This window comes from Canis lupus, chromosome 37 (genome assembly GCF_011100685.1).
Source record: "Canis lupus familiaris isolate Mischka breed German Shepherd chromosome 37, alternate assembly UU_Cfam_GSD_1.0, whole genome shotgun sequence".
Classification (NCBI taxonomy): Eukaryota; Metazoa; Chordata; class Mammalia; order Carnivora; family Canidae; genus Canis; species Canis lupus.
The window spans coordinates 11,833,103-11,859,783 of NC_049258.1; the positions used below are offsets into that span (position 1 = coordinate 11,833,103).

Consider the following 26,681-nt stretch of genomic DNA (forward strand, 5'->3'; position numbering starts at 1 on the left):
CCCCCTCCAGTTTATTTATTTATTTGAGAAAGAGAATGTGCATGCAAGCAGGGAGACTTGCAGAGGGAGGAGAAAGAGAATCCTCAAAAATATTTCCCACCACTGAGAGAAGTCCCAGGACCCCAACTGAGATCATGATCTGAGTGGAAGTCAAGAGTGAACCCTCAACAGACTGAGCCAGCTAGGAGTCCCCCAAAACCCTGTTATCCTATAGTCCGTTAACACCCATCAAATAATGCCTTTTGTTTCAGTGGAACAGAGATCATTAGGATAATTCTGCCAGTATAGAAAATGAACCCATCAGTTGTTAGTCCTGTTATTCATATGGTATAAAGCATTTTTCTCTTTGACTTTGAAATGAGACCACTTAATTTTACCTGTTAAAATGATAAAATTAAAAAATAAATAAATAAAATGATAAAATTTATGACATTTGTCCATTCATAAGTTAACTTTTGCTGTCACTTAATAAGATTGGTCTCTGAGGCTAGTTGTAGGTACGTATTACTTGTATGTAGAAAGCTGATTATTTGTGCCATACATTATATTTGAAAATCAAAGTAGTTTTTGGTGCCTTGAGTTACAACTACAGGGAAATCAAACAGAAACAGAATGAGGAAATGTTCATTGTATTTTTTTTTCCTTCAGAAAATTATGTTTTACTTTTAATTTTTTGGGTTTTTTAAAGACTTTTTAAAAATTTGTTTCAGAGGTAGAATTTAGTGATTCATCAGTTGCATATAATGCCCAGTGCTATTATATCAAGTGCCCTTCTTAATGCCCATCACCCATAAATTATCCCTTCCCCTACCCACCTCCCTTCCAGCAATGTTCAGTTTGTTTCCTAGAGTTCAGTGTCTCTTATGTTCATTGTATTTTTATACTGCAACAAAATCAAACAAAATTTGTTAAATGACAACAAAGAAAAATACTTGCCATTTGGAAAGCTAATTTACTTGCTATACTCTTAAAAATCAGTATGAAAAACAGGCAAAAAGAATGAAAAGGGTTGTTTAATAATGAAACTGAGTCTATTTTTTTTTTTTTTTTTTGAAACTGAGTCTAAACGGCAGATCAGAACATTTTAGCAGTTAATGATGGCCAATCTTGGGTAGCACCCAGCTCATCAGGCACTAAGCACTCTTTTATTAGCTTAATCTTGGTAACAACTTTACAAAGTGAAAATTATTATTATCCTCATTTTACAGATGAAGAAACCAAGGCCAGAGATATTAGTAACTTGTTAAAGAATGTGGACTATATTTTGTTAAGCTATGCAAAATAGTCACTTTGAACTTTGGTTGAAGCCACCCACTTCACCTTTTTTGTTAATTAAAATTAGAGAAGTCAGTCATATTTCTACCACCAGTTGTATTTTTTTTCTTAATTTATTTTATTATACTTAATTGCTTTATGACAGTTGATCCCTCTTGTATCATTACTGTTACATTTTAAAGTCTACTTATGGGGTCAAGTTTGGATTGCCTGTGTTTGAAATCCCTAAACTTTGAAAAACAAAGTTTTGGTACAAAGGGTCTGGCATAGTTTTGAATATTGATTTAGTGACCCCCATGGCTACTCTTTAAAGCATCTTCCCAAACAAGAGTTCTTTTAGCTTAGGCTGTCCTGTGTATTGCCTAAAAGTTTAGTAAAGTGCAACCTCACACAGGCTGTATAAATATTAAATGACAAAATTGCCATTGTTTTATAAGATTAAAAAATTGTAATTTTCTTTCTCAGGACATCATAAACTGCATAGGTGGATTAAATGTACTCTTTCCTCTGTTGGAACAAATCAGCCGCTTTGGTGAAGGACAGATTTCTGAAGGAATGAATGAAAGCACAGTTTCTGAATTGGTAACTCCTGTAGAAGGAGATTGGGTCGTATTGACCTCCACAAAGGCATCAGGTATCAAGATATAATTAACACAAAATAGTCATCGAAAATTTGGGGATTAATTGAAACATAGATAAAATGTCTTGCCACTGTTAGGAGGAAACTTAACAATTTGTAGCTGAAGCAGCCCATCCCTAATTTTACTAATGTAATTCCAAAAGTTCATAATATTTTAGTCAAAAAAATTAAGAAGTTGGTTTTATTCTTGCTATCCTTAGTTCGTACTATTAGTAGAAATATGACAGCATTGCTAAAATTATGGTAGAGAAAATATTTGCATGTGTATGTAAGTATATGATACACAATCGCTGGTTTCTCTGATATTTGCATTGTCCCAGTGACCTTTGGAAGCAGATTGCTCACCCAGATCTTTTGTTTATTACAATATGCATTATGGCAGAAAATGTGATAGAAGAGTGATTAGAATAATTATAATTAACGACATGTTCACAATTCCTCAGAGTCAAGATTAGAAAGAAATTTAATTGCAACATTTATCTTGATTGTGAAACACTTTATTCAAAGACATCCTATCAACCAGGACAATCTCATTCACTCCCATGGAGTTGCCACTCTTGGTGCCTTACTTCAGAAGGTGAGCTAGTTTAATATTTGTCGGTGTGGCTAATGATTGTAATTAGCAGTTTGTCTTTAGGGTTTTTCTTCTTACTAAGTAAATATTTTTAAATTACGTTATTATGGCTTCAGTTATATTCATGGATGTAACTTTGTTTGACAAGCAGATTTTTAAAACCTACACTGAATCACTTTTTTATAAGAATTACTCACTTAGGTAATAGTGTATAATCTTTTATACATAGGATTTTGTTAGTACTGGTATTTGGGATATTTGATAAATTTAAGACTTTTAGGAATATGACATTAGGAATATATGTTCTAATGTACATTGGAAAATTAAAGTTTAAATTGTTTCTATTTTTGTAACAAAGATTCTCATATTTAGATGTTCTGAGTTAATCACTTGAAATTTGATGTAGCTTAATGATAGTTATTTAAACTAAAATTTACGAAACTCTGTTTGAATTTCAGGTGCCAAGCGCCTTGATGGATGTTAATGTACTGATGGCAATTCAGTTACTAATTGAACAGGTATCATTAGAAAAAAATATGCAGCTTCTGCAGCAAATGTATCAGTATTTACTTTTTGACTTCCGTATTTGGAACCGTGGAGATTTTCCCTTTCGAATTGGTAAGAGCATTCTGTTGGATAGAATTTTATACTTGTTATAGAAATTTGTAACTACCTGTGGGATTTTATTTTAGGTATTCATTTAAGAGTGAACTTTGTATTTTAGGTCATATACAGTATCTTTCCACCATCATCAAAGACAGCAGGAGAGTTTTCCGAAAGAAGTATGGTGTGCAATTTCTCCTAGATACACTTAGGATTTATTATGGGTATGATGTCCTTGCTCCTTCTCAGTGTGATACTGTTTTCTGCCTGCTGCTTGCTTGGAATATCTAGATTATTTATTTCCCAGTAATTCTAATATCCTTTAACTTCAGAAAGACAGGAGATTGTGGAGGTTAAAATGATGAACAGTGGATCACATATATTGAATTTGAATCTTGTATTTCATTAATTGGCTGAAGGCAACTTAACTTTTCTGTGCTTAAATTTTCTTGTCTGTGACAGGAGATACAAACCTGTGATATCCTATGGTTGTTTTGAGAATTAAACTAAATGCATTAATAATATGCAAAACACTTAAAACTGCATCTGACACTTAGTGTTGCTTAAATATAAGCTGTTTAACTATTTATATCTTTGTCATTGAAATTCAAGGTTTTCCTTAAAAAAGAAAACAAAGATACCATGAATTCTTATAATTACATGGAAACATCTTTATTTAAACTATGAATTCTTTCATGTAAAATACTAAAATGTAAACATTTTACATTTCAATTCTTGCACTTTTACTTTCTCTTTCAGGACTGATTGTAAATATAGTGAGCTGTCTTTAGATGACGTTCGAACAATAAGGACTTCTTTGTATGGACTAATTAAGTATTTTCTGTGCAAAGGTGGAACTCATGAAGAGATACAGAGTATTATGGGTTATATAGCTGCTATCAATGAAGAAGAACAGGTATTATGCCCAAGAAAAGTCTTCTTAAAAAAAAAGTCTTCTTTTCTTTTTCACACATAAATTGCTATATCATCTTCCTTGAAAATTCCATATATATTAAACATTTTAAAAGTAAAATGTTTATCATATGAAAAACTATATTATGCAGTTAAAGAAGTAAATTTTTATCTCTTAACTGAAAATTTAATTAAAGAGGTGGTAATGTAATCAAATATTTTAATTAGCTAGAAAGTAGTATATCTGGAAATAGTTGTTGTGGTAGTTCTGAATCTTATTTTCATAGGCCACATGATGTATAGTTACCTGTCATTCAACATACTGGGCAGATTTCTAACATGTTTTAACATAGGTTTATAAAAATTTTGTATGAAGAGTAAATTATAAATATATTTATATATTCAGATACTTTTACATTCTTACTTATTTGTATCTCAGAGCTACTCTTTAAAACAGTGGTTCTCAATGTATGTTTCCTGACCAGATTTACCTGGGAGCTTTTTAGAAATGCACACATACTGAACTAAGCCTTCCAGGTGATTATGACACATGGTAAACTTTGAGAACCACTGATATAAAATATACAGACCAGGAATTAATCTTCCCATTTGCACATTTGGAAGTACATATTCAGAGAGATTAGATGACTTAAAAAGTCATACAGCTAACAAACCTGGGAATAGAACTCAGGTATATTTACTGCTATTTCTGTGCTCTTTCTGCATACCACTCTCAACACCAAACCTTAGTAGCCTTAATTTATGTTGACTCAAATATTTTGTGTTCTATGATGAAGTATTCATTGTGTAAGCAGATATTACATGACTTCATAATTGATATTATATAGATGAGTTAAATTAGGCTATTTCCCCATAAGGTTAGACTCCAGAAGCTTCTTTTTATTTAGTCAGTAGCCATCTTATTTCATGATAGCTGTATTGTCACCCACTGTGATTAATTGCCAATATTTTCTTGGTCAATTCAGTCAAAGAGGTATTTATTGAAAGCTCATTATACACACAGAGTAATATTAAATATTATGGGTATATTAAAATGAGTAAGTTAGCATTCTTTTAGCCTAATAGAGGGAAGGGTGAATAAGAGAAGTTTATAAATAATTATGAAACAAACAATAAAAGAATATGATAGTAACTAGAAGAGTAATACAAAGTCCTATGAGGTTTTCAAAGGAGAGTATTACATGTTGAGACCAGGAAAGGCTTTTTTATGGAAGACATAGCTTTTTTTTTTTTTTTTTTAAAGACATAGCTTTTTATGTAGCTGAGGCATAATAAGGCTCAGCATGTGAACATGCACATTGAGAGGATGTACAAAAGGAAATAAGCCAAAAACATAATGGAGGTTAAAATCAGGCTATTTCATAAGACATCAGACATTCAGTTAAGCTAAAACATTAGGGTATATAGAACTTAGTTTAAATAACTGTCACTCAGATTTTATTTTTACTTCCATATATGAATGTGGTTGTTTTGTGTTGCTTAATTTTAAAAGCTCTTCGGAATTTTGGATATGCTCTTCAGTCTCCTACGTACCAGCCCAACTAGAGGTCAGCTTTTCTTACTGCTGTTTGAACCAGGAAATGCTGACATACTTTATGCCTTGCTCTTAAATCAGAAGTACTCTGACAGACTAAGAGAAATTGTTTTTAAGGTACACACATTTCTTAAGCATCTTTATATTTGGGGACATTTGTGAGTATATGAATTTACTTATAAATATCTATTTTATAAATGTAAATTCTTTTTTTCATATCTATCTAATTTTAAATTGTTGTAGGGGTACCTGAGTGACTCTGGGTTAAGCGTCTGACTCTTGATCTTGGCTCAGGTCTCAATCTCAGGGTTGTGAATTCAAGCCCAGCGTTGAGCTCTATGCTAAGATGTGGAACCTGCATTAAAAATAAACTAATTAGGGGCAGCCCCAGTGGCTCAGCAGTTTAGCGCCGCCTGCAGCCCAGGGCCTGATCCTGGAGATGCTGGATCGAGTCCCACGTCAGGCTCCCTGCATGGAGCCTGCTTCTCCCTCTGCCTGTGTCTCTGCCTCTCTCTCTCTCTCTCTCTCTGTCTCTATGAATAAATAGATATAATCTTAAAAAAAAACAACTAATTAATCAATTCTTCAGTTTGTTTTGATATATATTTTTCATGTCTTGAATTTTTAAAAACTAATTATATTGTAATCTGATCAGTTATTTCAGTGGAAAATCCACTTTGTTGTATCATCCTCAATAAAACCTCTCCCTTTTTTGCCTTTTAACAGTTTCTTTAAAGTATAATTGATACACCATGTTACAATAGTTTCAAGTGTATAACATAATGTTTCTAAAAGTTTATGCATTATGCTATGCTCCTCACAAGTGTAGCTACCATCTGTCACTTGTTATTACAATACCATTGACTATATTTCCTACGTTCTACCTTTTATTCCTGTGACTTACTCATTTCATAACTGGAAGCCTGTACCTCCCACTCCATTTCACTCCTTGTCTCATCTCTCTTCTGACTTACCATGGGTCTTTGTTTCAGGTCAGACATTTTAGCAGTTACTAATAACAACTAACCTCATGTGGCACCCACTATTCATCAGCCAGTGAACATTCTTCAGATGTTAGCTAACTTAGTCCTTGCAAAAACTTGATGAAGTGTACATTGTTATTCCCATTTTTCAGGTAAAGAAACTGAAGTCAGAGAGGTTAGTAACTTGTCAAAGGATATTGAATATATTTTGTTAACCTATCCAAAGCAGTCACTTGGAGCTTTTGGTGAAGCCACCTACCTCACTTTTTTTGTTTTTTGTTTTTTTTTTTTTTAAAAAAGAGGAGTGAGTCATATTTTTACTTCTTGTAATTTATTCTGTTCGTTCAGCCTGATTGCCTATGACATTTGTTTCTTCTTATATCATTAGTGTTACATTTTATAATACAAGTCTATTTATGGGGTCAAGTTTGGATTGTCTTTGCTTGGAATCCCTAGACTTTGGAAAACAAAGGTGCAATAAAAATAATCTGGCAAAGTCTCTCATGAGTATCACTTATGGGGCCCCCTTGGCTGCTCTTTAAAGTATCTGCCCTGGGGATCCCTGGGTGGCGCAGCGGTTTGGCGCCTGCCTTTGGCCCAGGGCGTGATCCTGGAGACCCAGGATCGAATCCCACATCGGGCTCCCTGTGCTTGGAGCCTGCTTCTCCCTCTGCCTGTGTCTCTGCCTCTCTCTCTCTCTGTGACTATCATAAATAAATAAAATAAAAATTAAAAAAAATAAATAAATTTAAAGTATCTGCCCAAACAATCACTCCTTTACAGAGATTAAATGTTATTTCTCCAGAAATGGCCTTATATGGATTGTTCATGTTATTATTCTGCCAAAATTATCCTTTCTGTAGAGTTTCATATGTCACTTTTAAAACACTGATCACACTTCAAAAAAGCATGGGATTACTAACTCGTTCTCCCATTTGAACATATAGATGTGTTGCTTCACAAAATGTTTCCTTGTTCTTAAAAAATTATTTTGATAACTTACATAAATATTACAGAAATTACTAAATTGATCTAGAAGTATCTTTTTTCTCTTTTAAAATAATATACTTTTGTTTTTCATGAAGGCTGTTAAGGTTTGTTTTTATCTAAGCCTTAGCCATTAAAAAGGAAATTTTAAATTCTTTGATCTGCCAAGAAATATATGTAAACAACAGTTTTAAATATATATATATATTTAAAGATTTTATTTATTTATTCATGAGAGAGAGAGACAGACACACACAGGCAGAGGGAGAAGCAGGCTCCACACAGGGAGCCTGATGTAGGACTCTATCCTGGGACTCTAGGATCATGACCTGGGCCGAAGGTATGCACTAAACCGCTGAGCCACCCAGGGATCCCTAAATATATTATTTAAATGCAAATTTTAATTTTATTTTAGTTCAGTTTCTTAAATCCATTTTTTTAATGAGAGTATGTTATGAAGTATTCCTCCCTGTTACTTCTGGAATTGTTGTACTTAAGCAATAAAATGATGCTCCAAAATAATGCTAGTATGGTAATATTATATTCAGTATTAACTTAAGTGACAGACTGTTCTCAGTTCTCTGTATTGAGAAGAATATATTACTGTTGTGACCAGGTTATGGAACAAATGTTGAAATGCACAAATGTTTATGAACGAAGTAAACAACGTATTCGGCTCCGAGAAGTTGGCTATTCAGGATTGGGACTTCTTCTTAATGAAGCATCTGTTAATACCTCTCTCATTAAAAGCCTCACCAATCAAATTATAAATACAGGTATGACTAAGGCTAATAATATTGATATAATTAAGAAATGTTCTTCGTAGTAGCATAATTCTATTTGATGGTTCTCAATTTTTTTCCTAAAGTGTTTTTTTTCCTTCCTTCCTCAGGTTACTTTTTAATGACCTATTATTTGATTCAGCAGGGCTTTTCTTGGGTACTATTTTTTATTTACCTTTTTGTTTTTTTCTCTCCCAGGCATACATAGTGCCTTACTTGCTAGGCCTTCAGTAATTGTTTATTGATTGATTAGTAAATAATTGAATCCTCTATAATAAGAAAAGGATGCTAGTGAAAATACATACAAAACATTCTGTCTTTTTGTTTAGGGAGCTTAAATCCTTAATTTTAGTATTCTTTCAGATATCCTTTTGTTTCTCATTTTTAAAAATTTTTTTAGTATGTACTACAAACTGTAGTGTTTATGTCAGATGCTAGGGGTTCAAAAGGTATAGGTTTCTTTGTCTTGAATGGTTTATCTTATTGATAAGCACACAAGATAAAAGGCATGTACATAAAAAAGAATAATGTAAGAAACAGTATGACAATCAGAAAAAAAACTGTTATTTATGACTTAGAATGTCAAATATTCTAAATTCATTTTCTTTGTAAAATTTAGACATATCTGTAATTCTTATTTGTTAAAGATTTCTTTATTTTACAGAGCATGAGTTGAGGAGAGGGGAGGGGCAAGAGGAAAGGGAGAGAGATAATCCTCAAGCAGACTCCCTGCTGAGCATGGAGCCCAACATAGGGCTTGATCCCAGGATTCCAAGATAATGACCTGAGCTAAAATCAAGAGTTGGCTGGTTAACCAGCTGAGCCAGCCAGGCACCCCTCTACAGTCTTTATTTTACCTTTTTTAAAAAAAATTATTTATTTATTCATGAGAGACAGAAGGAGCTTTGCAAGGAGCCTGAGTGGCACTCGATCCCAGGATCAGGACCTGAGCCAAAGGCACTAAGCCACTCAGATGCCTCTAATAGTCTTTATTTTAAATGAGATAGTCATTTCAGTATAACTATTACCCACAGTTTATTCTTTGAGAAAGAACTTGAAAAAGAAGAAAATAGCTGAAAGCATCATAGGTCTTGATTTCAAATTATACTACAAAGTTATAGAATCAAAACAGTATGGTACTAGCATAAAAACACGCATAGACCAGTGGAATAGAATTGAAAACCCAGAAATAAAACCAGGTATATTTGGTTAACTGATACTTGCCAAGGGATCCAAGAATACTCAGTGGGAGAAAAATAGTCTATTCAATGAGTGGTATTGGGAAAACTGGGTATTTATTTATTTATTTATATTTTTAAAAAGATTTTATTTATTTATTCATAGAGACAGAGAGAGAGAGAGAGAGCAGAGACACAGGCAGAGGGAGAAGCAGGCACCATACAGAGAGCCCGATGTGGGACTCGATCCAGGGTCCCCAGGATCACGCCCTGGGCTGCAGGCGGCGCTAAACCGCTGCGCCACCGGGGCCGCGGAAAACTGGGTATTTATATGCAAAAGAATAAAAATGAAGCCCTATCTTATACCATTTACAAAAATTTACTTAAAATGGGTTAAAGATTTCAGTGTAAGCCCTGAATCATGTAACTCCTAGAAGAAAATATAAGGAAAAGTCCTTGACATTTGTCTTGGCAATGACACCAAAAGCACAAGCAACAAAAGCAAAAACAAACAGGTGGGACTGTATCAAACTAAAAGGCTTCTGCACAGTGAGGAAACCCATCAACGGAAAGAAAAGGCAGTCTACAGGTGGGAGAAAGTAACTCAAGAAAAATATTTGTAAATGACATATCTAATAAAGAGTTAGTATCCAAAATCTGTAAAGAACTTATTAAACTCAACATCCAAAAAACAAATAATCCAGTTAAGAAATGGGCAGAAGACACGAATAGACATTTTTCTGAAGAAGACATCCAGATGGCTAGCAGACACATGAATAGGTGCTCAACGTTACTAATAATCAGGGAAATACAAATCAAAACCGTGATGAGATACCATCTCACACCAGTCAGAATAACTAAAATTAACATCACAGGAAACAACAGGTGTTGGCTAGGATGCTAAGAAATGGGAACCCTCTTCCACTGTTGGTAGGAATGCAAACTCATGTAGTCACTTTGGAGAACATTATGGCAGTCCCTCAAAAAGCTAAAAATAGAACTACCATATGATCTAACAATTGTGCTACTAGGTATTTCCCCAAGGAATACAGAAATACACATTTAGAAGAGTACACGTACCCCAGTGTTTATAGCACCATTATCAACAATAGATACTACGGAAAGAGCCCAAATGCCTATGGACTGATGAATGGATAAAGAAGACGTGGTGTGTGTTTGTGTGTGTGTTTGTGTGTGTGTGTGTGTGTGTGTGTATGTATATTCAGCCATCAAAAATACTATTCAACCATCGAAAAAGAAATTTTGCTATTTGCAGTGACATGGTTGGAGCTAGAGTATATTATGCTAAGCAAAACAAGTCAAAAAGATAAATACCATATGATTTCACTCATGTGGAATTTAAGAAACAGATCAGATGAACATTTGGGAGGGGGAAAGAAGAGGCAAGGGAGGGAAAGAAATCCTGAGAGACTCTTGGCTATAGAGAACAAACTGAGGGTTGATGGAGGGAAGTGGATGGGGGGGAGGGGTAAGATAGATAGATGGGTGATGGGTATTAAGGAGGGCACTTGTGATGATGAGCCCTGGGTATTACATGTAGATGATGAACCACTGAACTCTACTCCTGAAACCAGTATTGAACTGTATGTCAACTAACTAGAATTAAGAAAAAAAAAAAAAGGCAAAGAACATGAATAGACATTTTTGCAAAGACATACAAATAGCCTGTAGGTATATGACAAGGTACTCTACATCTCTAAGTATAAGGGAAATGTAAATAAAAACTAGAAGGAGATAGCACGTCACATCTGTTGAGATGGCTGTTATCAAAAAGACAAAGGATAACAAGTGCTGCTAAAGATACAGAGAAAGGGAAACCCTTGTGCAGTGTTGCTGGGAATGCAAATTAGTGCAGCTACTGTGGAGGTTCCTCCAAGAATTAAAAACAGATGTGTGTGTGTATAACTTTATATGTGTACATATATATAATAATATATGTGTATATATATATAATATCTAGCCATTTGTAATAGAACAACAGCAGGGCATTATTATGCTAAGTGAAATAAGTCAGAGAAGAACACATACCGTATGGTCTCACTCCTGCATGAAATTCAAAAAACTGAACTTCTAGAGACAGAGAGTAGATTGGAAGTTGCTGGGGCTGGGGGTGGGGCAAATGAGTGAAGGTGGTCAAATGGTACAAGCTTCCAGTTATAAGATGAATAAATTCTGGGGATCTAATGTGCAACATGGTGACTATAATTAACAATGTTATATACTTGAAAGTTACTAAAAGAGCAGATCTTAAAAGTTTTCACTTTAATGGAAAATGGTAACTATTTGAGGTGATGGATGTTAACTAACCTTATTGGGTATTTTCAGTATATACATATGTCATATCCTCCTGTTGTATGGCTTAAATTTATACACTGTTTTATGGCAATTATATCTCAACAAAGCTAGAAAAAAAATAAAGGATATCTTGTTGACAGCAAGAAAAATAAAAATGAAACAATTATTATCTATCACAGTTCTTTCTTTGGTTATCTCTGGAATTTTATTTTAACTTTTTGTTTTTCCCCACCATAGATCCTGCTATTAATTTCAAAGATCTGTTGTCTGTGGTATATATATCTCATAGAACACATATAAATGTCAGGGTGGTTGTCTGCAAAAAGGTTAGTAAACTTTTAAGATATACCTAAAAATAAGAGTATTGTTAATACTGTGAATAACTTTTATATTGAGTATTTTACACCAGATATAAGTTTTAATTTCTGTTATTTTATAAATGACATGATTTTATAAATAAGTCCTTTCCTTTTTGGGGGTGAATTAACTTCATGTAGTCACAAAATCAGCATAAAAATGTGTTCTTAGCTTTGCATGGTCTCCTGGAAATGGGCCCTTTCCACAGTAAAAAATTTATTAGAAGAATAAGGTGTCAACAATTGTGACCATTTCTGATTCATATACCATTATTGTAGAATTTCTGAATCATTGGATCTTTGTGGAAGAGCAACAGTGACTTGCCTTCATTGCATCCCTTTAAGATTTTTTAAAAATTTACTTATTTGAGGGATGCCTGGGTGGCTCAGTGGTTGAATGTCTGCCTTCGGCTCAGGTCGTGATCCCAGAGTCCTGGGATTGAGTCCCACATCAGGCTCCCCATAGGGAGCCTGCTTCTGCCTCTGCCTATGTCTCTGCCTTTTTCTCTGTCTCTCTCATGAATGAATAAATAAAATCTTTTTAAAAAATAAATTTGAGAGAGTGAAAGTGAGAGAGATCACAAAGAGAGAGGGGAAACAGATTCCCCACCTTTGCAGGGAGCCTTATGTAGGTTTTAATCCCAGGACCCCAGGATCATAACCTGAGCCAAAAGCAGTTGCTTAACTGAGTCACCCAGGCACCCCCAGTACATCCCTTTAACTAAGTCAAGAAATAGTTATCCTGTGAGCTTCTTCCTGATTATAACCCTCTCCTCTACTAGCAATCACTGACCTACTGTTTAATTTGCTTCCTTGGTTTTCTTTTTAATTTTACTCCCTAATTATGCCATTAGTAAGTCTGGATATATATCTTTCTCTTTAGCAGCTGTGTATAGTTTTTATTCTGTGGCTGTTGTATAAAGTGTTACCTGGTTCCCTATTCATGGACATTTAGGTTGTTTCCTGTTTTTCTATGTTAAACTTCTGCTAAGAACACCTTTTTACATATATTTTTCCCTTTTTTTGGTAATTCATCTGTAGGTTATAGTCCATGAAATGGAATTGCTGTGTCAGAGTGTATTCATATTTCACATTTTGATGGATTTTGCTGTATTGTCCTTGAAGCTAGTCATATGGATTGATCCTTTCCATTTGAAAAGAGCTTTCAGTGCAGCCTAGTTTTATCCATTATATGTTTATAAAGTAGACATAAAATAAGTCTTATTTTATAGAAATTTTAAAATCATGAAATCAGAATTTTTTTGCTTAGAAAAAATTGATATTCTGCTTCAGTAGCATAATAGTAGCTTACCAATAGCATTAATAAGGAAAGGAACTTCGTGTCATTGTGACTTATTGCAACTCATTGCAGAACTTGTTTTAATCCAAAAATTGGAATCAGTTGGGTAGTAGAGATCATATACACTGACATGTCAGTGTCTGTTCTTTAATTTCAGTTTCTTTTTCCAGCTAAATAGCAGTATCCATCTTATTGGAATTAGTGTTTGTACAATATATAGTTAATGGGGAAAAAATGTTTTTGCACAAGCAACCATTAACTTTCCCTGGAAAAGAAAATAAGATGGGGAAACATTCTTGGGATATCTAGAGTCTATTAAAGTGTTTGTGTGTCTTATTTACTCCTTTAACCCTAGGGCCAGAATGAGACCTGGTACATAGTATATATTCAGTATTTGCTAAACAAATGTAGTAGGCTCATGGAAAGTATTTAGTTGAGAGGAGGTAACTATATTACATTTTATATATATATATCTTCATTCTCTTTGACCAGATTAAATTAATAACATGAGTGTTGTTGATATGTAGAAGATCATTTTTTTCCTTTTTTTCTTTCAGCAAATATTTAAGTACTCTGTAAAATGAGTAATATGCAGATTACTTAAAAACACAATGTATACCCTCCAGATAGTTTGTAATCCAGTTAAGAACATGATATTTTGAAAGTATATCTTCCCACAGTTTCTCATTAAATTACACTGCCATTAAAATAACTGAAAAGAAACTGTTTTTGATGTGAAGTACTGCATATTTTGACGAATTTTGTATTCTTAATCTCTTTGTAGATTTTACAGATTTTGCAGTCCCAACCAGATGCAGCACATCAAATATCCCAACAAGTGGGTTGGCAAGACACTTTAGTTAAACTTTTTTTAAAAATGAATTTTGAAAATGGGAATACTCTTCATAAGCACAGTAGGGCTGTTTCAATGAAAGACAATGATAAAAATATATCAGCTGAAGATACCAGGAGGAACTTTGATGAAAAGACTGATGAAGAAAAAATCAACTCTTTTGCCTCAGCTAATGTGCCTTCAGATCAATGGAGTTTAGAGGATAGACACTCTCTAGACTCAAACACACCATTATTTCAAGAAGATAGTTCTGTGGGAGAATTATCTTTCAAATCAGAGAATCAAGAAGAATTCTGGAATAATAACCTTTCACATTTGAGTTTAGATCTCAGTGGAATAGATTCATGTGAACTGAGTGACAATGGAAGTCACATGCCAGACAGCCTGCCTAGCACGCCATCCCCAATAGAATCTACTAAGTCATTTTCTGTGCAGTCTGACAAAGAGAGCAGCATCATAAGTGATACAGGGTTCGGTGATGACTTCTCTTTACTTGAAAGCCAAGAGGTAAAATTACTTATTTATCCAAATGCTGTTTTTTTTTTCTTCGCATGTCTGTTTTACACTTGTAATCCTTAGAAATGTGTAATTGTTAAAAATTTCGTATTATATTCATGTTATAAGTCTTATGATCTAAGATTTTGGAAGCCTAGAATCATTAAATTGTGTCTTGAGAACAAAGCCAGTGTCTTACTCATCTTCATATCTCTAGGGCCTACTTAGCAAAGTTCCTGGTTCATCAAGACACTTTAAAAATGTGTTAAGTGATTATAGTCAGTATATGTGATGGTTCTTTTTATGTGCTTTTAACACCATCTCCTTTCAATGATTTAATATTAGTTTATCTTTTTTATAGAGATGTGAGGAGGAGCTTCTTCAATTACTGACAAATATTTTGAACTATGTAATGTGTAAGGGACTAGAAAAGTCTGATGATGATACTTGGATTGAACGGGGACAAGTGTTTTCAGCACTAACTAAACCAGGAATATCCAGTGAACTACTTAGACCATCAGATGAAATAAAATTAATGTAAGCATTCTGTTGGTGATTTACCCTTTCCTTTTGAAGTAAAGGAGTCTAAAGTGTTATTTATTGAACATTTATTCATGATTTAGTAGGTGTAGTGAGGGAAAAGGAGAAACTTTGTGCTCAGCCCCCTTTTTTCCTCTGTTGCCATTTTAGTGAAATCTAAAGAGAAATCCAAAAGTAGGAGGAGATTTAAATTTTTAGTTTGGATTTTAGTGATTTTATATTCCTTGTTGTTTAAATTAGTTTTGTAATAAGTTAGGCATCATGTTCTACAGTCTTGTCCAAATTAGTTTCTATGTGAGGGAAGCAAGTGTATTTTCATAAAAATTGCTTCACTAAAACATTTAGAGTTCTCTGCAGGGCTAGACCTTCTAAAAGACATAATAAGGCCTTTTTTTCTTACCTCAATTTCCAGCTTTAAAGAAACTTTTAAGTATCTCATAGAGAATGAAATTTGAATTATTTTAACAGCTTTTTTATAGTTAAATAAAACATAATTTTTACTTTCCTTTTGTATTACATTTATTAAAGATATATACTTCAGATGTTAAAAGGTGCTTCATTGTTATTAAATGTCCTCTGATCCCTGCCAGTAAGTGTGTATCTTTGCAGATTACAGGCATATTAATGAATAACTAGGGTTTTTTTTTCATGTTTTACTATTTTGCTAAACTTAAAATGATTTTAAAAGGAATTTGTTTTGCATTTAGTTTGCTACAGAAAATGTTAGAATGGGCAATCACAGAAAACAGAGAATCCAAAACTAATCCAGTAACTGCTGATAATGCCTTACGACTCATTGTGATCATACAGGACTTTCTGCAGTCAGAGGGGCTTGTTAATTCAAACATGTGGACTGAGAAGGTACAGTAATAATTCTTTGATATTATTTTTCTGGTTGTCAAGGACTTTATTCAACAAAATTTTGTGCCCCCTCTTTTTAGAGCATTACTATTTAATCAGATACAACAAACATGGATAAGATGTGATAAATCATTAACAGATTTCATTAGCTATTACTAGGATAATTCTTTTAGCTTTTTACCAATTGAACTAATTTTGAAATATATATGGTATGTATTACTGTTGGGGAAAACTCACCAGTAGGTATTAAAATGGAATGTTTTTATTTCTCAATTTTTCCCTTGTGATAGCTTTTAGAGGATCTGATGCTGCTCTTTGATGGTCTGTCAGTTTGCTGTTCTGAAAGTACAATATGGAGAGAACTTCCTCAAATTCAAATCCAGTTGCTTCTAGGTTTCATTGGCAGGGGTAATGTGCAGGTTTGTCAATTCTTTTGCATTATCTTCTATACTTTGCATGAGGCATAGGAATTATTCGTGTACTAACAAAATGATAGTACATAATTTTTTTATTAGTTTAAAAATATCTGATTTCACTGTAGTTTCAGTTTTGTTAATCAGAAAGAGGCTTCAGAGGCAGCTCGTTGGTTGTTTCTTCCTGGTGTATATGGCACAGTATAATTTTAAGTTTTCCTTTAAAGGATTTATACAGGGGATCCCTAGCTCAGCGGTTTAGTTCCTGCCTTTGGCCCCAGGGCGCGATCCCTGGAGTCCCGGGATTGAGTCCTGCGTTGGGCTCCCAGCCTGGAGCCTGCTTCTCCCTCCTCCTGTGTCTCTGCCTCTCTCTCTCTCTGTGTCTATCATGAATAAATAAATAAATAAATCTTTAAAAAAAATAAAAGGATTTATACATAGGGTGCCTGGGTGGCTCCACGGTTGAGCATCTGCCTTCGGGTCAGGGTGTGATTCTGGGGTACTGGGATCGAGTTCTGCATTGCGCTCCCTGCATGGAGCCTGCTTCTTCCTCTGCCTGTGTCTCTGCCTTTCTTTTTCTTTGTGTGTCTGTCATTAATAAATAAACAAAATCTTAAAAAAAAAAAAAGATTTATACATAGCTTACACAAGGAGTTGTTACTCATATTATGTATATTTAATGTAGCTAGGAGGTAAAAACCTGCCTAGACTATTTATACATGTTATTATACGTGTGTAGTTTAAGGCTTATATTTTTAGGAAAATTATTTTTTTTTCTTTCAAAGTCTTTTTACTAATCCAGTTTTACATTATATACCATATTTTTTAATCCATCAAACACTGAATACCTAGTATGAGCATTGTGTTAGGTTTTCAAAAACAGATAAATAACATATGGACCAAGGAATATTATTTCTGTTTTTAATTAAAAATTTTAAAGATTGGAAAAGTTCCACATAAATTTTAGTCCATCATCTCCCTGTTTACATTGGAGAACCTTGGTTGGATTAATCATGACATGTATCCCTTGCTGTTTACCTGGCCTTTTTTATTTTCTTTTCATACTGGAATTTTAAGTACTTGGGGAAAGAAGCTGGAGGTGGGGATGGTTTCCAATATGTATAAACTTACTGTAATGTTGATGAAAACATGGACAGGTTAAATTCCATTAGGTTGCCATATTTTTAAAAGGCCTTACTTTTCAGTAGATTTTTTTTTTCTAATTGTAAAAGTAACATATGCTCATTATGGAAAATACACAAAAACATAACGAGATGTTTTTTTCAGATGATTGAAATGATCACATATTTTGATAATTTTATTTTCCTTTCTCTTAAAATTATATTAAACTCATTTCTACATATTACTTACTACCTTTTAGAAAATACCTTTTTTAATCATAAAAATAACATGTTCATTGTAGAAACATGGAAAATGCAGAAAAACTAAATAAGGAGATGGGCTTTCTGATATATGGATGGTGGAAGCTTGAATATGCAGCCATTCAAATACAATTTGAAAATATATGAATTAGGTACTTAAAAAAATGATCACACTCTTTATCTAGTAATTCTGCTCTAAAACTATAGCGTCAGGTAATAATACAAAATACCAAACAGCCTTTGTATATATAGATGTTCATGATAGTACTCTTTTTTTTCTCTACCTAAAAATAAAATGAGGATAGCTTTTGGGGTTTTTTCATTAATATTAGCCTAATGGCAATTAAAGCAGTTGCACCCAGCATGCCAGTTAGTTATTTTAAATATGAGGACTCTTTTTTTTTCCTACTTCTAGCCACCTTCACTTTTTACAAATAAAATATGTTTGTTCACCATTTAATATACAATACCTATCCCATAGTAGGGCTCTAAAAATCCTTGTTAAATAGAGGTTCAAAGGGGCAGGTGCACTCCAGTGTTTATAGCAGCAGTGTCTGACAGTAGTCAAAATATAGAAAGAGTCCAGATGTCCATTGACAAATGGATAAAGAAGATGTGATATATATATATACACACACACAATGGGATATTACTCAGCCATCAAAAAGAATGAAGTTTTGCCATTTGCAGCAAGGTAGATGGAACTAGGGGGTATTCTGCTAAGAGGAATAAGTCAGTCAGAGAAAGACAAATTCCATATGATTTCACTCATACGTGGAATGATCACACTCTACTTTCATTGTGAATGAAACTCTTTCATTGTTCGTGAGTGAAACAAAACAGATGAACATAGGGGAAGGGAAGGAAAAATAAGAGGAAATCAGGGAGGCAAACCATAAAAGACTTCACTATAGGGAAAAAACTGAAGGTTGCTGACGGGAGGTTGGTGGGGGGATGGGATAAGTGGGTGATGGACACGTGACGTAATGAGCACTGAGTGTTATGTGATCTGAAGAATCACTAAATTCTACCTCTGAAACTAATCCAATATATGTTAATTAAATTGAATTTAAATTTTTTTAAAAAACTGAAGGCAAAAAATAGAGTACAGGATATCCCTGGGTGGCTCAGTGGTTTAGCGCCTGCCCTTGGCCCGGGGCACGATCCTGGAGTCCCAGGATCGAGCCCCGCCTCGGGCTCCTGGCATGGAGCCTGTTTCTCCATCCTCCTGTGTCTCTGCCTCTCTCTCTCTGTGTGTCTATCATGAATAAATAAATAAATCTTAAAAAAAATTTGAGTACAGAAACTATAGATACCTTGTTTACCAGTAGTTAGTAATCTAAAACATTTTTTACTTGCTAGTTTAATTTTATTCTCTGAAGAATAAAAACATATTTCTCTGAGGTTGTGCATGTTAAAGGCCAGGAAAGGAGCTTCTTTCCCTATACAGGTTATTAATAGAGCTTTTTTGCAATCGGGTTACAAATTTGTTTTGTTTGGCTCATACTTATTAGTTAATTGCTAGTATATAAGTATTAGATGTAACATAAATGTCAATATTTCCTAGCTTATCTCAAAGGCAGGACTAGGTGGTTGTTGATTTATGTAGATGGAGCAGATGGTCTTCATTTTGTCTGGTTTCCTCCTCCCCTAGTTGTTTTATCTCAGCGAGCAATGAGAACATGAAATCACCTGGAGGAGCTTTTTAGAAATACCTTTGTGGGACATCACCCTTAGTAATTACATCAGAATGGAGGAACTAGGGCATTGGTAATTTTTGTATTTTTCAGGTGACCCTAATGCAGTATTCTTTATGAGGGTAGGGGAATCCTATATGTCTTTATGGTGTGTGTGTGTGTGTATGCAAAATTAAGACAGTGGTCAAATATATTATATTCATTTAAAAGTATCTTTATACTTTTAAATAAATATAGAAGTTTATAGTTTACTTAATACCATGATATTAAGTTAAAAACAAAGCACTAGATATGCAACTTTTTATGTTAAATGGTATTTTAAAAAAACACATAGGTAAAAAGCCTAGAATTATTAGCATTGGTATTTCCTAGATGGTGAGTTTTTTATGGCCTTTTTTCTTTTTTTTAAAGATTTTATTTATTTATTCATAAGAGACACAGAGAGAGAAAGGCAGAGACATAGGCAGAGGGAGAAGCAGGCTCCCTGCAGGGAGCCTGATGTGGGACTCAATCCTAGATCCCAAGATCAAGCCTTGAGCCAAAGGCAGACGCCCAACCATGGAGCCACCCAGGCATCCCAGTGGCCTTTTTTCTTATCTTTGTTGGTCTCTATTAGAAGTAAGCTGCTTTAGTCAGATTCAGATGCTAACATGGAGGATTGGGGAAAGTCTGAGGAGATTAGAAAAATTTCACCAGTAGACACTTCAGTTAAAAGTAGAAAAGTTAAAGTCTTGAGCCAGTTAAAGTCTTGAGCCACTGGAGAAACAGTGCTGTTTGTCTCTTTTAGGGCTTGTGTATAAAGACTGCCTAAGGTTTTTTATTGCCTTGGTCTGCAAAGATCTGTGCATACAGCTCAGATCAGTGTTTGACACAAATACAATTTTGAAATGATGTCAGGTTCTGATACTTTACTCTTTTCTCTCATTTTTCGTCATTTTGAAGGTAATAAGACTCATATTTTCTCTCTCAAATAAATACAATCTTTAAAAAAAAGAAGGAGGGATCCCTGGGTGGCGCAGCAGTTTGGCGCCTGCCTTTGGCCAGGGCGCGATCCTGAAGACCTGGGATCGAATCCTACATCGGGCTCCCGGTGCATGGAGCCTGCTTCTCCCTCTGCCTATGTCTCTGCCTCCCCCCACCCCCCGTGACTATCATAAATAAATAAAAAAATAAAAATTAAAAAAAAAAAAAGGAAAAAGAGTACTTCTTCCTACTGTCACTGTTGGTAGACAGTTCTTCATGGATCTCATGTGTTTCTGCATATTTTATAAGTGGAGACACTAAATGTCTTTGTTTTGAACTACAATTTGAGGATGCAGGCATAGTGAACAACTTTGGAAGACAGAGATTATGTCTCCCTCCAGAGCAAAAGGCAGGTTTGTTTACTATCCAGTATAATAGTGTCTCCCTCCAAGGCAAAATTCAGTTTACTGCCTGATATAGAAGATAGGGGTTCCTTATACTTAGGGTTCCTCCCCTATACTGCAGCCACTGCATGTGCAAGCATCATCTACCCTGTTCATCTCTTACCTGTTCATCTTGCAGTTCAGGGAACCAGGGCAAAGACTGATATTCTGGCTGTTGTGACTGCTATAGATCTTTGTCTTTGAGCCAGGAGTTTCATGTCTTCCACCAGCATCTATGAAAAAAGTGGCAGGCTAACTTGTTAGCTGGAGGCAAGGCAAAATCTGAGAATCTTCAGAGTTCTTGACAGTTACTAGTAAAAGTTCTGAACTTGACTAGTAAAACCCATCCCCAAATGAATCCCTGTGATGAAAGCAGTGACGTAAGTTTACTGAAAGATTAGTTACCTGAACCACTCACTGTGCAAAGTGGTTGGGTATTCTGTTGGGCTTATATCTTTTAGGACCTATTTTTGGAACTAGAGATGGAATAATTCCCCTATCCTTGCAGACTATAAGGAGGAGTGGAATGGATGTTGAGGTGATTTCTTTTTTTTAAGATTTCATTTATTCAGGAGAGACCGAGAGAGAGAGGGAGAGACACAGGCAAAGGGAGAAGCAGGCTCCATGTAGGAAGCCGAATGTGGGACTCAATCCCGGGACTCCAGTATCACACCCTGAGGAAAGACACATGCTCAACCGCGGAGCCACCCAGGTGTCCCGGATGGTGGGGTGATTATCCACCACACCTTTTCTATGTATTCTGCTTTTATAATTGATTAGAAAAAAAAAAGACTTCAGAAGAGCCAAACAACTTTTGCTGTCTGCTTTATTCTGTTTTTTTCTCACCTATACTGTTTTCCTCAGGTTTGTGCAATGGCATCAGCTAAACTAAACACCCTTCTTCAGACCAAAGTGATTGAAAATCAGAATGAAGCATGTTACATTTTAGGGAAGCTGGAACATGTTCTAAGTCAGTCAATCAAGGAACAGACTGAAATCTACTCATTTCTGATTCCCCTGGTCCGTACCCTGGTTTCCAAAATTTATGAGCTTCTCTTCATGAACTTGCACCTGCCTTCTTTACCTTTTACCAATGGTAGTTCTTCATTTTTTGAAGATTTTCAAGAATATTGCAGTTCAAATGAATGGCAAGTTTACATCGAAAAATATGTAAGTTTTGTCTATTTTGAGTGAAAATTTTCAAAGTTGTCATTTTTATAAAAGTGTGTTTAAAATTTTCTGTATATATATATATATTTTTACAAGATTGTGCCTTACATGAAGCAGTATGAAACCCATACATTTTATAATAATCATGAGAGCATGGCACTTTATTGGAAGAATTGTTATGAAGCCTTAATGGTGAATATGCATAAACGAGACCGGGAAGGAGGAGAAAGCAAGCTTAAGTTTCAGGTAAAAAATACACATTGTTTTTATTATCAGTTTTTTATGTTGATTTCAAGCATTTAATATTCAAGTGAGAGTAATAACAAGTCTGAACTTTGAAAACAAATGGTATTTCCTATGTTTAAAAACTATTTCAGAATTAAAAGAAAAAGACTGATCAGTAACAGTTTAAAAGTCAGTGTCAAAATGTTCTGTGTATAGTGGGTGTGTAAAAAGTCTGTTAAACTGATAGTACATATCTCTAAGGAGGCTGGATATATATCAGTGCTTAGAGAATGAACATTGATTGATTGATTGATTTTATCTACTTATTTGACAGAGAGAGAGAGAGGGACCACACACAGGGAGAGCAGGAGAGGGAGAGGTAGGCTTCCCGTTGAGCAGGAAGCCCGACCAGGCAGGGTTCAATCCCAGGACTCCGGAATCATGACCTGAGCAGAAAGGAGGCGCTTAACTGACTGAGCCACCTAGGCGCCCCACTTAGAGAATATAGTACTAAATACTTGCTTTAGAAAAGAAGAAAGACTTAAAATTAATAATTTAAATTTCTGCCTTAGAGAAAGAAAATTAATCTAAACGGGTTTCTAAATAAGAAACTAATAAAAATAAGATCAGAAATCAATGAAATTGGAAGCAGGAAAAACAATAGAGAAAATTAATAAAACTAAAATCTAGTTCTTTAAAATGTCAATATAATTGAGGTGCCTGGGTGGTGCACTTGGTTTAGCATCTGACACTTGGTTTCAGGTCAGATTGTGCTCTCAGGTTTGTAAAGTTGAGCCCTGCATTAGGTTCCATGCTCGGTGTGGAGTCTACTTGAGACCCTCCCTCTCAATCTCCCCTTTCCCCCCACTCACTCTCATGCTCTCTTTCTAAAATTAATACTAAAATAAATAAATACTTTTGAAAATGTCAATAAAATTGATAAACTTGTAGCCAGATTGAAAAAGCAAAAAAAGAAAGTGAAAAATTTTATTACCAGGAATGACAGGAGATATCCCCAGTGACTCCACAGACATCAACATGATAATAAGAGACTGCCACAAACCAATCTATGCACATAAATAAGATAACTTAATGGATCAATTTCCTGACAAATATAAATTTCCAAAACAAATTCAATAATAAATTGGTAGCCTAGATAGCCTTACCTATTAAAGAAATTGAACTTATAGTTTAAAAACCTTCTGAGGGGCAGCCCAGGTGGCTCAGCGGTTTAGCACCGACTTTAGCCCAGGGCTTGATCCTGGAGACCTGGGGTCGAGTACCGCGTTGGGCTCCCTGCATGGAGCCTGCTTCTCTCTCTGCCTGTGTCTCTGCCTCTCTCTCTCTGTCTCTGTCTCTCTCTCTTTTTCTCTCTCTGTCTTTCATGAATAAATGGATAAAATCTTAAAAAAAAAAAAAAAAAAGAAAAAAACAAACTTCTGGGGCACCTCAGTCCCCAGAACTCACTCAGTCAGTTAAGCATCTGCCTTCGGCTCAGATCATGATCTCAGGGCCCTGGGGTCCAGTCCCCAAGTTGGGCTCCCTGCTCAGCAGGGAACCTGTTTCTTCCTCTCCCTCTGCTCCTGTTATGCTCTCTCTCTCTCTCTCAAGTAAATAAATAAAATCTTTAAAACAAATAAGTAAATATCTTCCAAAAGGGAAAACTTCAGGCCCAGGTGGTTTCAGTAGTAAGTTCTGGTGAACATACAATGAAGAAATAGCACCCAATTCCTCACAGTCTCTTCAGAAAACAGAAAAGTAGAATCACTTCCCAACTTACTATATGAAGGCAATGTTATCCTCTTTGAAACCATACAAAAATAGTACAAGAATATACCTGAAACTCCTATAATACTGTATATTAGTTAAACTGGTTAAAAGTCACAAAAATGGTCTAAGAAAACAAACCAATATCTCATAGGAACATAGATACAAACCAGATCTAGCAATAAATAAAAAAATAATACATTATACCAGTAGTTTATACTGGGGATGCAAGACTGCTTCAACATTTGATAATTAGTATAATGATAATGGACCAAATTCATATTCATTAAAAAGAAGCTATATAATCACATCTGTAGATGTTGAGAAAGCATTTGACAAAATTCAACATCTATCTTATGATCAAAGATCTCAACACACTAGAAATAGAAATAGAATCTCTACAAAAATCCTACAACCAGTTTTATATTTAAAGATGGAAAACTGAGGATGCCTGGGTGGCATAGTCGGTTAAGCATCTGACCCTTCTTTCCACTCAGATTGTGATTTCAGGGTTGTGAGATCAAGCCTCACATCAGGCTCAGCATGGAGTCAGCTTGAGATTCTCTCTCTCTGTTCCTCCTGCCTCTCGCTTCAGTGGATGCATGTGCTCTCTCTCTCTCTCTCTCTCCCTGTCTCTCAAATAAATAAATAAATAAATAAATAAATAAATAAATAAATAAATAAATAATCTTTAGAGGAAAAAAGATAGAAAACTGAGCACTTTTTCTTAGTAGAGGAGAACTAGGTGAGAATGTCCACTCTCAACACCCTTCTAGTCACTGTTGCTCTGTAAGTCCTAGCAAATGCATTAAGAGTAGAAAGAGGGGGAGCTGGGTTGCTCAGTGGGTTGACCATCCAACTCTTGGTTTCTGCTCAGGGCATGATCTCAGGGTCATGGGATTGAGCCACACTTTGGGCTCAGCACAGAGACTGCTTGAGATTTTCTCTCTCCCTCTCCTTCTGGCCCTTCCTCTCCCCCTGCTTTCTCTCAAATAAATCTTAAAAAAAAAAAAAAAAAAAAAAGGATAGAAAAAGAAATAAAAGTCATTTACCTTGGGAAAGAAGTAATAAAAGTATTTGCAGATAATAATGATTATGTAAATAATCCTAATGAATCTACCAAAAATCTCCTGTGATTAATGAGCTTAGCAATACTGCAGGACACAAGATCAGTACACAAAATTTAATCATATTTCTATATACTAACAGTGAACAGTTGGAATGTGAAATTTTGAAAAAGAACTATTTATAATAACTCAAAAAAGAATAAAATACTTAGATATCAATCTAACAAAATACATACAGGATCTAAAAATAAACATGTTGAAACAAGGATGACCAAATAAAAATATATTTATTACATAAAATAGTATAAAAAGTAATCCACTACTATTAACATTTTGGTATATATCTTTCCTGGCTTTTATGTATATATTTGGTTAAACCAAAATGGCACAGTTTTTGTTTGCTATACTTTTTCTTAAAAAGTATTGTGAACATCTTTTCATGCCATTATATGACTGCATTAAGTAGTCCATTATATTATGCATTAGGACATATTTAAATTTATGTCCAAGTTTTAGATCTAATTTAGCTTTGTTTTCTTTATTATATGTAGTATTGATCATCTTTATGGTCATATTTTTATGCTTATCCCGGATGGCTTTCCTAGAATAAGTGGAATTACTGGATGCAACACTTATGATAAATACTGTTATATTGCCCTCATAGAAGTTCTGTTTCTGTTCCAATCAACACTTTCTCTGTAATTTCACCCTTAGCTTTTCTAGGGAAACCTAACCTTAAAATATTCTTATTGCTTGAACTCATCAACTCTAAAATTGATGTTTTATTATTATGGAACTGTCATGACTTCTTCAGTTTTCTTAGCAATGATTTGTGTTAAATATTTGTTAATTCCAAATCATTGATTTCCCAAAGGTCTAGTAATAATTATAATAACAATTATAGTAACAACTGCTCCGTTTTACTAAGAGCTTACTACTTTTCTGGCACTGTATTAAGCACTTTAAGTCTTAATCTTTTTCGATGACAATTATTGTCAACCTCATCTTAGAGATGAGGATACTAAGCTTCACAGAATTAAGTAGTTAAGATTTGTACCCAGGCCTAACTCCAGAGTTGTTTTGTTGTTGCTGTTGTTGTTTTAAGACTTTCATTTATTTATATGAGAGAGAGAGAGAGAGATGTGCCTGCAAGCTGTGGGGAGGAACAGAGGGAAAGGGAGACACAGACTCCCCGCTGAGTCCAATGCAGGGCGATCGAAGGATCCTAAGATCATGACCAGAGCTGAAGGCAGGTGCTTACCCAACTGAACCACTCAGGCACCCCCAGAGTTATACTATATTATGAACCACAGTCTGCTGTACTGCTTCTCTGAAAGATGTCTT

The 26,681-nt window shown here is 34.7% G+C and overlaps 1 protein-coding gene across 9 annotated transcripts in view; it reads left to right on the top strand.

Annotated features, from left to right (window-relative positions):
* Positions 1 to 26,681, top strand: part of NBEAL1 (neurobeachin like 1) — a 178,045-nt gene that overhangs the window by 79,534 nt on the left and 71,830 nt on the right. For all 9 annotated transcript variants that reach the window (XR_005385234.1, XM_038585400.1, XM_038585404.1 and 6 more), the window contains 14 exons: positions 1,741 to 1,909; positions 2,359 to 2,492; positions 2,948 to 3,107; positions 3,214 to 3,316; positions 3,852 to 4,008; positions 5,518 to 5,676; positions 8,146 to 8,305; positions 12,043 to 12,131; positions 14,246 to 14,821; positions 15,171 to 15,346; positions 16,057 to 16,210; positions 16,501 to 16,629; positions 21,973 to 22,278; positions 22,375 to 22,524. Coding sequence is in view for 8 of the 9 variants with exons in the window: in XM_038585400.1 (XP_038441328.1) it covers positions 1,741 to 1,909; positions 2,359 to 2,492; positions 2,948 to 3,107; positions 3,214 to 3,316; positions 3,852 to 4,008; positions 5,518 to 5,676; positions 8,146 to 8,305; positions 12,043 to 12,131; positions 14,246 to 14,821; positions 15,171 to 15,346; positions 16,057 to 16,210; positions 16,501 to 16,629; positions 21,973 to 22,278; positions 22,375 to 22,524 (2,622 nt within the window). In the remaining variant the exon portion in view is untranslated. The remainder of the gene's footprint in view (positions 1 to 1,740; positions 1,910 to 2,358; positions 2,493 to 2,947; positions 3,108 to 3,213; positions 3,317 to 3,851; positions 4,009 to 5,517; positions 5,677 to 8,145; positions 8,306 to 12,042; positions 12,132 to 14,245; positions 14,822 to 15,170; positions 15,347 to 16,056; positions 16,211 to 16,500; positions 16,630 to 21,972; positions 22,279 to 22,374; positions 22,525 to 26,681) is intronic.